We start from the raw sequence: 15,380 nt of genomic DNA, 5'->3' as shown, positions 1-15,380 counted from the left end.
TTTGTGACAACAGACTGCCTTGACAAATGTTTATGTGATTATGTGGGTCAGGTTTTTCTTACATCGGTCTCCTTGAGTAAAATTAATAAACCTTTTGTCTTAAAGGTACATTCAGTCATGTTTTAAACCAAAAAAATGAATAGTACTTTTGTTTAAAATATGTTTGAGAGGAATACTCCAGTCATATCAGTAGCTTTATAAAAGCTGCTTTATTTTACATGGAGTGGGTCCCCTCATGGGGGCGGCCATGTTGAGATCACATAATCAGATGAATAATACTCAGTTTATCTTAGTAACCTCCCGTTATTTTTACACTTTAGCCCATGGAACAAATTAATCATGAGTGACTGAGTATAGAATGTTAATGTACAATGACATCAGTAACTGAATACTAAATAATTTGCTTTGTCAGTATAAGTCCAAGGCGACTGTCTTATTGGCTTGCGAAACATATACAAAATATTATTTAGTGCACCTTAAGAAATAATTGCCTAGGGGACAGAAAGTATAATAAAATAGAAGTCAATGGAAAATGTGTGTGTGTGTGCATAGACCGGACTCGAGTACTACAGCCCTAGCATACACACATGTGACTGATTGCATGTCTGTGTCTCCATGTTCACCTTTGCTTCTGTCATTATATATTTTCAGTTTCATCTATCTTGTTTTTTCCAATTCATTTCCCTCATTCCTTCTCTTACACTTCTCCTCTCTCCTGTTATTTCCTAGTTTATTCTGTAAACTCGGAGCTCTAGCCAGACGCAGAATCTCTCTGTTTGGTAAGAGTTTGTGTGGTGCGAATGTCTCTTCTCATACTTCCTTTTTTCTATATTTTTTTTGTTTTTTATAAAAAGCAACTTTGGATTATTTAGCTGGAAACATTTTTAATTAGAAGCAGTTTGTATTAATCTCATGCACTCTCAGCATTATCCACTGCCATTGTTCACCCTGTCTTGTATTGCTGAGGCAAATGCTTACATACCTCATTAATTTTATTAACCCACCCTCCATGGAAAACATAAATCAGGAGCTGGTGCTTTTTACTGTCTAGATTGCATTGAGCTCAATGCCATGTTTCCTCTTAGGAAATGATGCCCTTGCTTTGGTGAGCTGCCTACAAATCCTGGCACAGTCCCTGGATGGAAGGTAGTTAATGCTACACTGTGTATTTGGTGTACTGATATACATTTTTTTTAATGAAATTTACTGTAGGTTCTTCAATATAGGTGAGATATTTGTCCACTTTGGACAAAATGAGAAATCAATAAAATGAGAAATTGGAGGAATCATTTGAGGAATCAGTAAATTAATTGGGAAATTAATACATCAGTTAAACAGTAAAATACTGTATGTCATGTCTAAACTTGCAATAATAATGTAACACAGTTAATTGTTGTGGGAAGGAGGCGGGGGGGAGCGGGCAAACATTCAAAAACTTTTAATAAAGTAAATGAACAAATACAAAAATGAAAGTAAAGACGGCAGTCGACCGTGAGGGGCTGCTGTCTTTACTTTTCATTTTTGTTTTTGTTTATTATGCCACACATAATAAAACAAAACATCAAAATAAAATAGTCCAGGCCTGGCCTCTCTCGATCTTCACTGTCATCGCTCCTCCTTTTATGCTTCCGAAGCTCTTCCGTGAGAGATACTGTACGAGACCGGTGCGTCGTGCAGGTGTCGCTCATTATCAATCACGCCACCGGCCACGCGCCGCTCTCTCACGGCCCTTGGCCTCGTCCTGCTCGCCACAAATACATTTAAACAAATCTGAATAATGTTTTAAAATTACTTAAAATATTTATATTATTTAATACATAAATTAAACAGTAAAATATGTTGTCTAAACTTGCAATAATAGATGTAAACAACCTGAATAGTTTTAAAAATTACTTTAAATATTTATACTATATATTTAAATGTTTTATATATCTTGTATGTATTTCTAAAATACTTTAACTATTCCAGCTTAATATGCAAAGATATCTATAATTAAGCCATTCGTCGGTTGATTGACCTGAAAAAAGATTTTTTTAAAATTGTTGTACTATACCAGTTCAAATTTGGGGTATAATATCCAGCGAAACCGGTTCTAAAACAATCTTTTTTAATGTATTTTTTTTGTTAAAATGGTTATTTTAAATTGTAATAATATTCCACAATATGAATGAAATGACTTTTTATGATACTTTATTTAAAAATCATTGAGTAGAGTATATGATAATAAAAATAATAAAAAAATAATCAATCACCATAGTGATCATTCTAATTTGTCTTGTCTCTAGGATGGTAATGAAAGCCACTAGTGAATCTGTCACGGTGTCGTTGTGCTCGTTCTTTGAAGCCGCGGCAGAAGATCTTGAGCTAACAGTGGAAACTGTGACCTGGGATGAGTATGGACTGAACCGAGGCCAGAGCAGGGGAGATGGTGAGGTCATAACGTACACCACCAATGCTCTGATCCCGGTGCTCACCGCTCTATTCCAGCATGATTCCCAGAGGCAGCACGGAGGGGGACTGATCGGTAAGAGAAAAAGGAAGAGGGCGGAATGGATGGAAGAAATAGCAGCAACTAATTAGATGAATAATGAATAGATTAGTGTGTTCTATGATGAATGAACAGATGGAGGGAAAATAAATGGAGATTGTGAAAAGGCAGTGGAAAAATATTCACAATGGTTTTGGGTTGAGCAGATCACTTCCTTTTCTACTTACCACTGTTTTGCCAATTAGAGTGACACTTGTCATCCTGTCTGCACAGGATGCAGTGTAATATATATGGCCCCGTGTTTGACCCCTCTTATGGGTACATTCAGTAATGGTTTTTTTTACCATTTTCCACCATATAAAGATCTAAAGGAAAACATTCACTGTTTCGCAAGAAGTCCAACAGCATTTGGTATTCTTTCACTTTCTCTGTGACCTGAGAATTTTCCTCTTGAACATGATCTTAAATTACTTCTATAAACAATCTTCTTCACAAGTGTCCTGGCAAAAGAAAATGCTGTTTGAGCTGCACTGTGGGACTGCAGCAGTCCTCGCTGCGATAAGAGCCGCTGTGCAGCACGTTTTTAGAACAGCAGCATCATGTTGAATCATTCATACTCTTCATTTCTGCTCTGTATGAACCGATTACCATTTCACTAGAAAGAATTTCACCCCTCTTTACTCCTCTTTTACAATTCGCCTGAATTATGAATGAAGCACACATACAGTTAGGATAAATCGTAGATGATCAGTTTTTTTATTTATTTTGGAGAAAATATTTGTTTTAAAATCTCTGATTTATTTTTTCTTTCAGTGGATGAAGTGCACTCCTGTTATTACAGGATTCTCAGCAGTCTCTACATTCTTAGCACCTGCAGTTGTACTTTTATTGAGAGGTAACCCTCTATCAAGTATTGTTTCACTCAAAATTGTCAATATTTGCTTTCCCTCGTTCCAAACCCATATGCTGTTATTTTCTCATTTGATCATAAAAGGAAATGTATAGAAAGAGAATGCATCTTTTTTGTCTTTATTTATGTCTGTCATATGTGTCAATTCCCCCCGATAAAATCACCCAAAATGTATGATAGCTTTGGGCAAGGAAAAGCACCTCTATTTTCAAATTCAACTGTGCCATCACAGGAATAAATTATATTTAAAAATGTATTAAAATAGAAAACAGTTATTTTAAATTGTGACAATATTTCTCTTTTTATTGTATTTTTGAATTAAATAATTCCAGGCTTAATAAGCCTCTTTCAAAAACATTAAAAGATCTTACAGACCTCAAACTTCTGAATGGTAATTTAGTAAAGTTAAAGTTTGGGGTCTTTGGGATGTTGTTATGTTTAAAAAAAAAGAAGGTATCTTACGCTTATTAAGCCTGAAATTATTTTATTAAAAATACAGTAAAAACTGTAATATTTTGAAATATTATTACAAATTAAAATAATTTTTCTGTTAATATATTTTAAAATGTAGTTTATTCCTGTGATGGCAAAGCTGTATTTTCAGCATGATTACTCCAATCTTCAGTGTCACATGATCCTTCAGAAATCATTCTAATATGCTGATTTGATGGTCAAGTAACATTTCTTATTATAATCAATGTTGAAAACAGCTTAACATTTTTGTGGAAACAATGGTACTTTTTTCGGATTATTTTGATTTAATAGAAAGTTCAAATAGCTCCTAATAGCATGTATTGGAAATACAAAAACCTTTTGTAAAAATGCTTAAAGGCACTTTTGACTTTTGACACAATTTAATGTGTCGTTGGTGAATAAATGTTTTAATGAAAGAAAAAAGCCTACCAATGGCAAGCTTTTGATTGGTACAGTTGCTATGCACTGAAATTCTTGTAGCTTTCAAATGACCTTTCAAGGCATTTCTGACATGGTCACTAAAAAACTGTTGTGTTCTAGGGAAAAAATAACGACAGTATACTGGTTTGGACAGACATATTAGCAAAGGAAGTTCATTTTTGGTTGTCCTAACCCTTTAACAAATGTATTTTCTTTAGTACATTGTGTTACTTTGGGTGTTTAGCTTTTATCATTTTATTGTTATGCTCTATTATTGTACGGTTTGTCCTTCTGAAACTTGTGCGCTCCATAGTTATTAGATCATGTCTAGGTTTTTGGTTCATCTGTCAATCAGCCTTTATCTTTGTTTTGATAGGCAGAGGTCAGTCTTTGGGGAGTGTCTGGCTGCATTATCTGCAGCCTTTCCTGTGTGTTTCTTGGAACTGAGTGACCTTTATTCCCTCACCAACACCAAGAGTAATGAAGAGAGTGAAGGTAAAGGCATGAAAAGTTCAATAGAACACAAAAACGTGCTCATGCTTCCTCATTCAGTTTTTCCTTATGGATGGATGTTGTTGTGGTCTTTCTAGCCGACAGAGCCTATAGGCTCCTCCCCAATTTGCAGGAGGCTTTCTCAGAGATCGAAGAGCTCGCTGGGGCGGGGTCCGCTGCCCGCCGTGCCCTTTTAACAAGGGTTACGGAGGTAACGCTTCCTCTGGTGTGTAGCTATGTTTCTAGATGGGGGGAGGCTGGTAACCAGGCATCCCATGAGGGCCACTGTTCCTCTGTCACGCCCCAGCACGCTAATGCCCTGCTGGGTCACATCCTCTCCATCATCCACGCCCACCTAGGGACCCCAGACAGTGCTTGGATGAAACGCCTCGCAGGTGAGCTGGTCCCGCTAGAGAAGCGAATTACTTGATTATGATCATCAGAGATTTTAATGTGACATTATTTTAGAAGAAACAAAAAGTGCAGTACAAGTCATCTAAACTTTGAGACCATTTCCTAATTACATTGGAAAGTTCACACAAGTACAAATATAAACCACAAATGCAATAACAGAGCATGTCTTTTAGTGTTTGGGCAGCCTATCATCAGCAAGGCAGAACCACACCTCTTGAAGAGCCACTTTCTGCCTCTGATGGAAAAGTTAAGGAAGAGGGCGGAGTCTGTGCTTTTGGAGGAGGAGCATTTGAAGACAGAGGGGCGTGGTGATGTCTCGGAGCAGGAGTTAGACATCCAGGAAAGGTTTACCGTGTTGGTCCAAGATATCTATGCTTTTTACCCTTTACTCATTCCATTTATAGACCTTCACAGGTGAGAAACAGTGCAATATGCAATTTATTATCAATTATTGAAATTCACTCTTGGTTATTGGTTAATCTGCTTCATGTTTGGTATTCATCAGAATGAGTTGGCTTAGAGAGGTGGACGCAGATGCTGAAAAGCTTTTCTCCCTCGTAGCTGAAGTCTTCATTTTTTGGGCTAAATCTCATGTAAGCATCTCTCAGCCATGTTTATGATATTTAATATTTTCCTCTTAAAGGGGTCATATCATGAAACATCGAATTTGCTTTTACAGTATATAAGCAAAATAGTTTAGGTTCAGTTGTCCTGAAAAAAATGTCTTAAAAAATGAACATCTTTTGAGGCGAAAGTGAAAATTGCTAGATATCATGGTGGCCACAAATTAAGAATTTGTTCCCATGATTTATTAATTTGTGGCCACGTTTTATTTATTCACTCCCTTTATTGAAGGGTTCCCTAGAAATGTCCTGTTTTGAAATCTGCAATCAGAAGATGGCCATCGTGTAAAACATGGTCACTCATGCCTATTTGAACACTAAATTAAAATGAAATTGAATAAAAAAAGAAAGAAATTATACTTTCTTGTTTATCTTTGTTGTCATCAAGGAAAAATAAATAAATGATAATCCCCCTTTAAAGTATTGTACACCTAAAAATTTAGCATGTCCCCTTAATAACATCAGAATGTAAAAATGTACAATATAAAATTAATTTTAAAATTTTAATTTGTTGACACTTTTGTACCTTTCATACATTTATTACATTCTTTGCTCTTTGTTTTCAAACCTCTTTCCCCCTATAGAATTTCAAATGGGAAGAACAGAATTTTGTTGTTCAAAATGAAATCAACAATATGACATTCCTGGTGAACAGCAGCCAAAGCAGGATGGATAAGGTCTCTTTTCATTTCACTAATACTGGATTATTTGTTGTGAACACATGCAGTTTTCCCCTTCATTTAACTCTGTAAATGACCATGTAACATATTTTCCTCTCTAGTGCTTCTCACCTCTGACCAAGTTTGATTTGTCCTCATTTCTTACTCGATTCTTTTAAAAGAAATGTATCTTTTCCCTGTTAATCTTGAGGCCCAACAGGGACTTTAATAAACGTCCAAGTCATTATTCAACCCAACTATGCTGTTCAATAATATTGAAAAAATCTAAATTGTATGATTTTCCATTAGGGAGGGGTGTGTAACCAGGAGAGGAGAAAGGTGAAGAGGAAGGGTGATCATTACTCCACACACACCTCTCTCATTGTGGCCGCCCCAAAAAAACTCCTCTCGGTTGCCTTGAATGGGTGTTGCCATGGCGTTCAGGACTTAGTCACCCATGCCAAAAGCCGTTTCTCTCAGGTACGCCTTTTCATACTGATCAATAATGACAATGTTTACAAAATCACTCCATTTCTTATCTTGAAAATATTATGACTTTTTTTCTTGACATCTGAAGCATTCATCTGTTTCTAGAGGGACACAGAGGATGAGGTCCGGGCATTCATTCAAAGCAACCTGCAACAGGTGAACCAGGTGAAAGTGCTGATAATGTCCTGTGAAAAAATTCTAATTTAAGTCTCCTCACCTCACTTGGTTTAATTTTTCTTTCTTTTTTTGCCAGGATCTGTGTGAAAACTTAGTGAATCCCCTCTGTGTTGAGAGGATCTTAAGCATCGCTTCTGTTCTTTTCCACCTGGATCAGGTTAGACTGGGAATAAACTGCTGCAATTGATTGTGAATGATGATTGACGGCACAATGCCAAAGCCAGCATGTTGTGTATCACCATATCAGAAATGCTGTGGACTATCAAATCTCATTTTTGGGTGAATTATTCTTTTAAGGTTGTGCCACAAATACATTCAAACGTGAAACAGTGCAATTCAGTGGGGAACTTTGACTAATTCTTGTGTTTTTGTGTGGTTCTGTTCTAGTCATTGTTTTACATAAAGTTGTGTTTTCTGTAAGGTGGAGCGCCCTCAGAAGAAGAAGAGGGCAGTGTGGCATAAGATGTTGTCTAAGCAGAGGAAACGGGCTGTAGTTGCTTGTTTGAGAATGGCTCCTTTGTACAATCTCCCCAGGTCTGCTGCAAAGAGATTTATGACAAGTCCACATATTCTTCATAATGCATTATGAATCACCCAAGTAATAAAAGCTGAAAAACTGCAGAAATACTATGTTATTGAACCTACTTATATGGTAAATGATAAAATGTTCTTTATCTGGTTCAATTGGCTGAAAACAATATTAATTACTTGCTTTTAACGTGAGATTTGTCTCTTTCTGCAGGCACAGAGCAGTGAACCTTTTCCTTCAGGGTTATGAGAGAGTCTGGCTGAAGGCAGAACATGATTCACCTGAGGACAGACTAATTGAGGATTTGGCTGTGAGTGTGTTTCTGATTGGCTGTTTCCCAGTTGAGATGTTGAGTCATGATGTTCATGTGTACGCCATTCCAGAAGGCTAATTCACCACAGGTTCCATTGGGAATTTTGTAATGGGTTTTTAGAATTGCAGTTTTCAATTTATGAGTACAATTAATATTACTTATAGAGACTTTCACTTGTTGTACTGCAACGTAAATTAAATGTTGACAAACTAAAAGCGGGATTGTGCGCTTTAAAAACATGTTGCTAACAAATTGAAACTACCACAATGTGAGTTTATGAGCTCATTGAATCTGACAATGTTTTAATCCTTATATAGCAACCTAAAAAAACACATAAAAACAGTTTTGAAGCAGTAAATACATTTGTAATTTTACAAAAGTGTTATACTTTATTTGGATGGTCCACTTTAGACATTCTACTAACTATGAGTAACTTTGCAACTAAATTTCAGCTAACTCTTAACAGAGAATTAGTAGACTGTTAGGGTAGGGCTAGGTTGTCGTGCTACAATTGGTCAGCTCAATGTGGCCGTTATCTGATTAGCTTAGGTAAAGTTTGTGGATTTGTGGATTTGTCTGCACGTCGACGCTAGAAGTGTTTCAAAATCCACAAATGTGTGAGGGGATTTACAAATGCACAGAAAGCAGTTCACAAATAAATGCCAGGCCGAGTTGTGTTTGTGGCATAAACCACATTTGTAAAAATATATTTTTATTTGCAAAGCTAATTTTATTTATTTGTGAGTTTTATATATTTTTGTGAAACTCTTTACATTTATTTGTGGATCTTAATCTATTTATTTGTGAATTTATATATTTTTGTGAATCTCTTTACATTTATTTGTGGATCATAATCTATTTATTTGGAATAATGCAACAATTCTACCCCCATACTATTCAGGGGGTTGACTAATTTTGAGACTGCAGAAGTCGTTAAAAGTTGTATTTTCAATTGAATTTGGAGAACCTACTTGAAACATTTTTGTGTTGAGCTATTTCAATTACTTTTGTTTGATTTGTTCATTGCAAACAGCTGAAAGTCTGTAAATTTTGTCAATAAACCTGATTTGCAATGGGGCTTTAATAATTTTGATTACAACTGTATACAGTATCTGGAAAGTAATCACAGCGCTTCACTTTTTCCACATTTTGTTATGTTACAGCCTTATTCCAAAATGGATGTAATTCATTATTTTCCTCAAAATTCTACAAACAATACACCATATTGACAACGTGAAAGAAGTTTGTTTGAAATCTTTGCAAATTTATTAAAAATAAAAAACGAAAAAAATCACATGTACATAAGTATGCACAGCCTTTACAGTGACACTCAAAATTGAGCTCATGTGCATCCTGTTTCAAATGACAGTGCATGTCAGAGCACAAACCAAGCCATGAAGTTCAAGGAATTGTCTGTAGGCCTCCGAGACAGGATTGTATCGAGGCACAGAAATGGGGAAGGGCACATAAAAATTTCTGCAGCATTGAAGGTCCCAATAAGCACAGTGGCCTCCATTATCCGTAAATGGAAGAAGTTTGGAACTACCAGGACACTTCCTTGAGCTGGCCGCCCAGCCAAACTGAGTGATCGGGGGAGAAGGGCCTTAGTCAGGAAGGTGTCCAAGGACCAGATGGCCACTCTGACAGCGCTCCAACATTTCTCTTTGAAGAGAGGAGAACCTTCCAGAAGAACAACCATCTCTGCAGCACTCCACCAATCAGGCCTGTATGGTAGAGTGGCCAGACGGAAGCAACTCCTCAGTAAAAGACACATGACATAAAAAAATTTTCAAAGATTTCAAACAAAGTTCTTTCACGTTGTCATTATGGGGTATTGTTTGTAGAATTTTGAGGAAAATAATTAATTGAATCTATTTTGGAATAAGCCTGAATCATAACAAAATGTGGAAAAAGTGAAGCGCTGTGAATACTTTCCCGATATACATTTGTGTTCCAATTCGCATACTATCCGTCTTAAATAGTATTCAAAAATAGAATTTGTATGTCCCAAATCGTACGTTGAAATGAGTGTTCCAAAGATACCCTGATGGTCTACTATTTCCGGTCAGAATCCTAAGTGCAGATCGATGCACACTCGGCTAATATTGCCCACAACCCATTGCGTGTTGGACGAGGATTCGGTTAGAACTACAAACGAATGAAAAAAAAAAAAATTAAAATACAGACATGGAGGACGCAAGTCCAGTGGTTTTGTAGAGAGGTTTAGATAAAGGGGTTTTAGTGTTTTAATTATCAGTATCTAATCAGATGAAAATGTATTTATTCAACGTTGTCTACATTATATTGCATCTGCAGCAGCATTGTGAACTTTTGTAAAGATACGTTTAGCCATTACCTTTTAAATGCATCATTATATTCAAATTGCAAACACATGAGGAGTGTCTCTGCATGAAAGACCCATGACTGGCAGATGAATGTGCTCTCTGAAACGGTAGGAAATCAAATTAGATTGAATGGAGGATTTTAAACGTGACAAGATGATTGACAGGGCAGTTTACGTTGACAGGATGCACGCATCAGATCTGTCCGTTAAAGATGACGTGATAGTATGTCCCAAAGCTTGCCTACTCTGTTTCTACACACTCAAAAGTATGTACTTTTTCTTCACAAAAAGAGTACATACTTTTAGGGCATAGTATAAGTAGGCGAATTGGCACGCAGCATGTATGTCCCATCAACTCGTATTCGAGTCTTGGTGCTAGTCTGATGTGATCCTCCAGTCATCCTGTCGTCGTTGTGATTATATTGATCCATCTCAATGGCTTCCTCTACAGCTTGTACCCTTGATCTTTTCAATCATCCTTTTCCAGTGATCTTTCCCTTCAAACCGTGTGATGACAGACTATATACATCCATACACTCACCTAAAGGATTATTAGGAACACCTGTCAATTTCTCATTAATGCAATTATCTAATCAACCAATCACATGGCAGTTGCTTCAATGCATTTAGGGGTGTGGTCCTGGTCAAGACAATCTCCTGAACTCCAAACTGAATGTCAGAATGGGAAAGAAAGGTGATTTAAGCAATTTTGAGTTCGGCATGGTTGTTGGTGCCAGACGGCTCGGTCTGAGTATTTCACAATCTGCTCAGTTACTGGGATTTTCACGCACAACCATTTCTAGGGTTTACAAAGATTGGTGTGAAAAGGGAAAAACATCCAGTATGCGGCAGTCCTGTGGGCGAAAATGCCTTGTTGATGCTAGAGGTCAGAGGAGAATGGGCCGACTGATTGAAGCTGATAGAAGAGCAACTTTGACTGAAATAACCACTCGTTACAACCGAGGTATGCAGCAAAGCATTTGTGAAGCCACAACACGCACAACCTTGAGGCGGATGGGCTACAACAGCAGAACACCCCACCGGGTACCACTCATCTCCACTACAAATAGGAAAAAGAGGCTACAATTTGCAAGAGCTCACCAAAATTGGACAGTTGAAGACAGGAAAAATGTTGCCTGGTCTGATGAGTCTCGATTTCTGTTGAGACATTCAGATGGTAGAGTCAGAATTTGGCGTAAACAGAATGAGAACATGGATCCATCATGCCTTGTTACCACTGTGTCAGGCTGGTGGTGGTTGTGTAATGGTGTGGGGGATGTTTTCTTGGCACACTTTAGGTCCCTTAGTGCCAATTGGGCATCGTTTAAATGCCACGGCCTACCTGAGCATTCTTTCTGACCATGTCCATCCCTTTATGGCCACCATGGACCCATCCTCTGATGGCTACTTCCAAGAGGATAATGCACAATGTCACAAAGCTCGAATCATTTCAAATTGGTTTCTTGAACATGACAATGAGTTCACTGTACTAAAATGGCCCCCAGGGTCACCAGATCTCAACCCAATAGAGCATCTTTGGGATGTGGTGGAATGGGAGCTTTGTGCCCTGGATGTGCATCCCACAAATCTCCATCAACTGCAAGATGCTATCCTATCAATATAGACCTACATTTCTAAAGAATGCTTTCAGCACCTTGTTGAATCAATGCCACGTAGAATTAAGGCAGTTCTGAAGGCGAAAGGAGGTCAAACACAGTATTAGTATGGTGTTCCTAATAATCCTTTAGGTGAGTGTATATTACCCTGAACTTTTTTTGATTTGATAGTAATAGGAATACTTTTATACCCAGCAGAAAGCAGCTTATGTAGAGATCCTAAAGGAGGGAGCAGAGCAGAGAAACATCATTGATCCACTCCATCAGCTTATCAATCTCTTCAGTCAAAGTGCCTTGACAGAGAGGAGGTTTGTATGCGTTTGTGTATGTTGTATATGTGTGAGAATTTTAGCATGTATCAAGGCTAACCAAAACCATTTTAGACATAACTTTAGCAAATATTTCACCTCTGTTTGAAAACTCTGGAAGATGTTCTACATTTAAAATCAACCTGACCAACTTGTCTCATAAAAGGCACACAAGATATCCGGCTAACAATCACAGTTGATGGCATTTATCATTTTGCTAAGTTTACAAATCAGGACAAATGTTATGCAGAACACACAAATATTGGTTGAAACGGTGCATTTTTTATTAGAACTGTTTTCTATCAGTATATTTTGCTTTGTACTAAAAAATATATTTATACCCAATTCTGTTAACTCTCATTGTGTTCTGAGATTTCTTTATGTGAAAGACATATCTAAGGATGATTTTGGTCTTTGCATTGGCTCATGCCTGAAAACAATAAAGGCAACAAATCTTAACTCATCTGGTTCACTCTTGTCGTGTGTATGTACAGTAAACTTGAGGAGGATGACCTGTACATGTGCTATGCTGACATCATGTCCAAGGTAAGAAGCACTGCTAGGACTTTCTGAGCAAAGTTTTTCACTTTTGTCACAAACATGATGCATTCAAGTTGAACTGTAAATCTTTCTAGAGTTGCCAAATTGAGGAAGACGAGGATGAAGATGGCCTGAAATCATTTGAGGTAAGCAATGGAAATACATAGGGTCTGAGTTGGTATCGATTTAATTTTAGAAGAAAGAGCTGAAATTGGAAAAGCAGAGGATGCTGACATAGTTATGTACTGTACAGTACTCGGGTTCATAAATTATGCTGTCAATGATTGATTATGAGAAATAATAGACTAAGAAACAATTGGTATGTTTTATTTTTTCAGTGAATTAATTAACTAATTATTTGTCTTAGGAAAAAGAGATGGAAAAGCAGAGGCTGCTGTATCAGCAGGCCCGACTTCATGAACGCGGAGCTGCTGAGATGGTCTTACAAAACCTCAGCACCAGCAGAGGTATCAGTCAAAATGCAGCCTGTTCCTTCATCATCTTCCTGTCTTAGGCAGGGGTTTTCAAACTGTGGTCTGGGGATCCCCAGAGGGCCACATAGAAAGAAGAGAGAAAATCTTAAAGCTGTCAGTCAACATGTTTGGATAATATTAATTTTTAAAACAGCACGGGAATTCTTACATCTACTGCATTTCGTTTTATTCTGCTTCCTAAAACTGACCATGATATATTTTATTCTGTTAACAACCCTATTTTTACAGTAATATTTCAAATCTGCTTGTTAGCAAGCAAATAAAATATTATTGTAATAATGTATTTTTCAATATAATACTTTAAATATTAAAAGTCTATTATAATGACAAAAATAAAGTGAATTGTTTTTTAATCATCACCATATAAATGGTTCTTATATACATGAAAATATACTCTATAACTAACTACCATTTAAAAGGTTAGGGTCGGTGAGATGTTTATGAAAGAAGTAACTTATGCTCCCTAAGGCTGGATTTTTTTTTTTTGTAGAAAATGCCTTAAGAACAGTAATATTTTAAAATATTCGTTTATAATAGTTTTCTATTATAATATGTTTGATTCCTGAGACGGTAAAGTTACATTTTCTGCAGCCATTACTCCGTTTCAGTGTCACATGATGCTTTCAGAAATCATTCGAATCATTCTGTGGTGATTTGGTACTCAAGAAACATTTCTTATCAATTTGAAAACAGTTTTTTCAGGATTGTTTGATGTTGAAAAAGAGCATTTATTTGAAAAAGAAATATTTTGTGACAGTATAAATGTATTTGCCCTCGCTTCCATAAGAAAAAGGGTTCCTCACATCATATTTATGGGCTCCTTGGCATCAAAAAGATTGAAAACCCCTGGTCTAAGATACAGGTCACCATTCATATCTTGAGCCAGCTGGCTGTGACTTTTATTATTTTCAGTGCTGTTAAGTTGGATGTGATATTTGAACCAGGTGATATGGGGCCTATGGTAGCAGCCACTTTAAAGCTGGGCATTGCAATCCTGAATGGAGGAAACACGTCTGTTCAGCAGGTAGGTTTGAAAAGGTCAGGCTGGATTACAGATGTTTGGATGATAACATAAAACCCCAAAGTTTTGACATTTAACACCAAAACCAACTTTTATAAAACAAATTCTTCATGTTCATTCTCTCTGTTGCTAAATTCTTTCTAGAAAATGCTGGATTACCTGCGACAGAAGAGAGATGTTGGCTTCTTTCAAAGTCTGGCCGGCCTAATGCGGTCTTGCAGGTTCGGCTGCTTTTTGCTAATTCATTGTGAGACATTTCCCTGACAGAAAGCAGTTGCTCAAACCACCTAAAAGTGGAGAAGTGCTTTGTTCACTCATTCCTCTCAAGAGAGAGGAACATCCTTTTACAGTACATAACTTTTATTCCTTACAATCTGTTCCATTGTTGTAGTTGGAAGTGTCTGTTGAATCTTTGTGTTAGTTTGTATTATTTATGAAAAAAGAGCATTGTGTGTTTGATGTTGGTGTTATGATTCCACGTGTCACAGCGTGCTGGATTTGAACGCATTTGAGAGGCAGATCAAAGCGGAGGGTTTAGGAGTGGGTGCTGAGGACAATTCAGGTACATCACTGACATCCACAACAAAGTGCTTCTTTTAGGAATGTATCTGTCAGAAAAGGCAGAATTTTGTTTTTATTGACATTGATTTTCCTGTATTGCATTTTGCTTTCACCTCTCTCTCTCTCTCTCTCTCTCTCTCTCTCTCAGGTGATAGAGTAATGGCAGATGAACAGCTGACCTGTGACCTTTTCAGATTCCTGCAGCTTCTTTGTGAAGGCCACAATACTGGTTAGAACAAATAAAAATAAAAACTTTTTTTGTACCTTTGGTTGCCAAAGTCAGAAAGTGAATAAGCCATTTTGCAGATTAATTTCCCTGAAGAGTGTAAACAATGGTCCAGCATATCACAATTTGCTTCGAGCAATGGCAGTATAAGAATTGCATTACTGTTGAAAAGGTGTGTTCAATTTCTTTTGAAAGGCAATCATTTTATTCAGCTAAAGTAAAAGTAAAGACATTTATAATGTTACAAAAGGTTTCTATTTCAAATATTTTTTGTAATACTAA

General features: G+C 37.0%; 2 protein-coding genes across 8 annotated transcripts in view; one reads left to right on the top strand and one right to left on the bottom strand.

Moving 5' to 3' along the window:
- Positions 1–15,380, bottom strand: part of LOC143746962 (solute carrier family 35 member D3) — a 347,105-nt gene that overhangs the window by 129,810 nt on the left and 201,915 nt on the right. The window lies entirely within an intron of this gene.
- Positions 1–15,380, top strand: part of ryr2b (ryanodine receptor 2b (cardiac)) — a 62,507-nt gene that overhangs the window by 32,011 nt on the left and 15,116 nt on the right. For 5 of the 7 annotated variants that reach the window (XM_077239274.1, XM_077239272.1, XM_077239278.1 and 2 more), the window contains exons 61-82: positions 730–779; positions 1,086–1,146; positions 2,286–2,524; positions 3,302–3,383; positions 4,669–4,787; positions 4,883–5,179; positions 5,372–5,612; positions 5,704–5,791; positions 6,406–6,498; positions 6,790–6,960; positions 7,075–7,125; positions 7,223–7,303; positions 7,568–7,680; positions 7,889–7,985; positions 12,144–12,256; positions 12,751–12,802; positions 12,892–12,942; positions 13,164–13,263; positions 14,235–14,314; positions 14,456–14,532; positions 14,800–14,873; positions 15,021–15,101. In XM_077239274.1, the coding sequence (XP_077095389.1) occupies positions 730–779; positions 1,086–1,146; positions 2,286–2,524; positions 3,302–3,383; positions 4,669–4,787; positions 4,883–5,179; positions 5,372–5,612; positions 5,704–5,791; positions 6,406–6,498; positions 6,790–6,960; positions 7,075–7,125; positions 7,223–7,303; positions 7,568–7,680; positions 7,889–7,985; positions 12,144–12,256; positions 12,751–12,802; positions 12,892–12,942; positions 13,164–13,263; positions 14,235–14,314; positions 14,456–14,532; positions 14,800–14,873; positions 15,021–15,101 (2,411 nt within the window). The remainder of the gene's footprint in view (positions 1–729; positions 780–1,085; positions 1,147–2,285; positions 2,525–3,301; positions 3,384–4,668; positions 4,788–4,882; positions 5,180–5,371; positions 5,613–5,703; positions 5,792–6,405; positions 6,499–6,789; positions 6,961–7,074; positions 7,126–7,222; positions 7,304–7,567; positions 7,681–7,888; positions 7,986–12,143; positions 12,257–12,750; positions 12,803–12,891; positions 12,943–13,163; positions 13,264–14,234; positions 14,315–14,455; positions 14,533–14,799; positions 14,874–15,020; positions 15,102–15,380) is intronic. The other 2 variants (XM_077239273.1, XM_077239275.1) reach the window with 2 other exon arrangements.

The sequence above is a fragment of the Siphateles boraxobius genome, unplaced genomic scaffold (genome assembly GCF_051911475.1).
Source record: "Siphateles boraxobius isolate OS27281-9 unplaced genomic scaffold, OSU_SipBor_1 22, whole genome shotgun sequence".
NCBI lineage: Eukaryota > Metazoa > Chordata > Actinopteri > Cypriniformes > Leuciscidae > Siphateles > Siphateles boraxobius.
The sequence above is the reverse complement of the archived record's forward strand: the minus strand, read 5'-3'. Positions and strand labels throughout refer to the sequence as shown.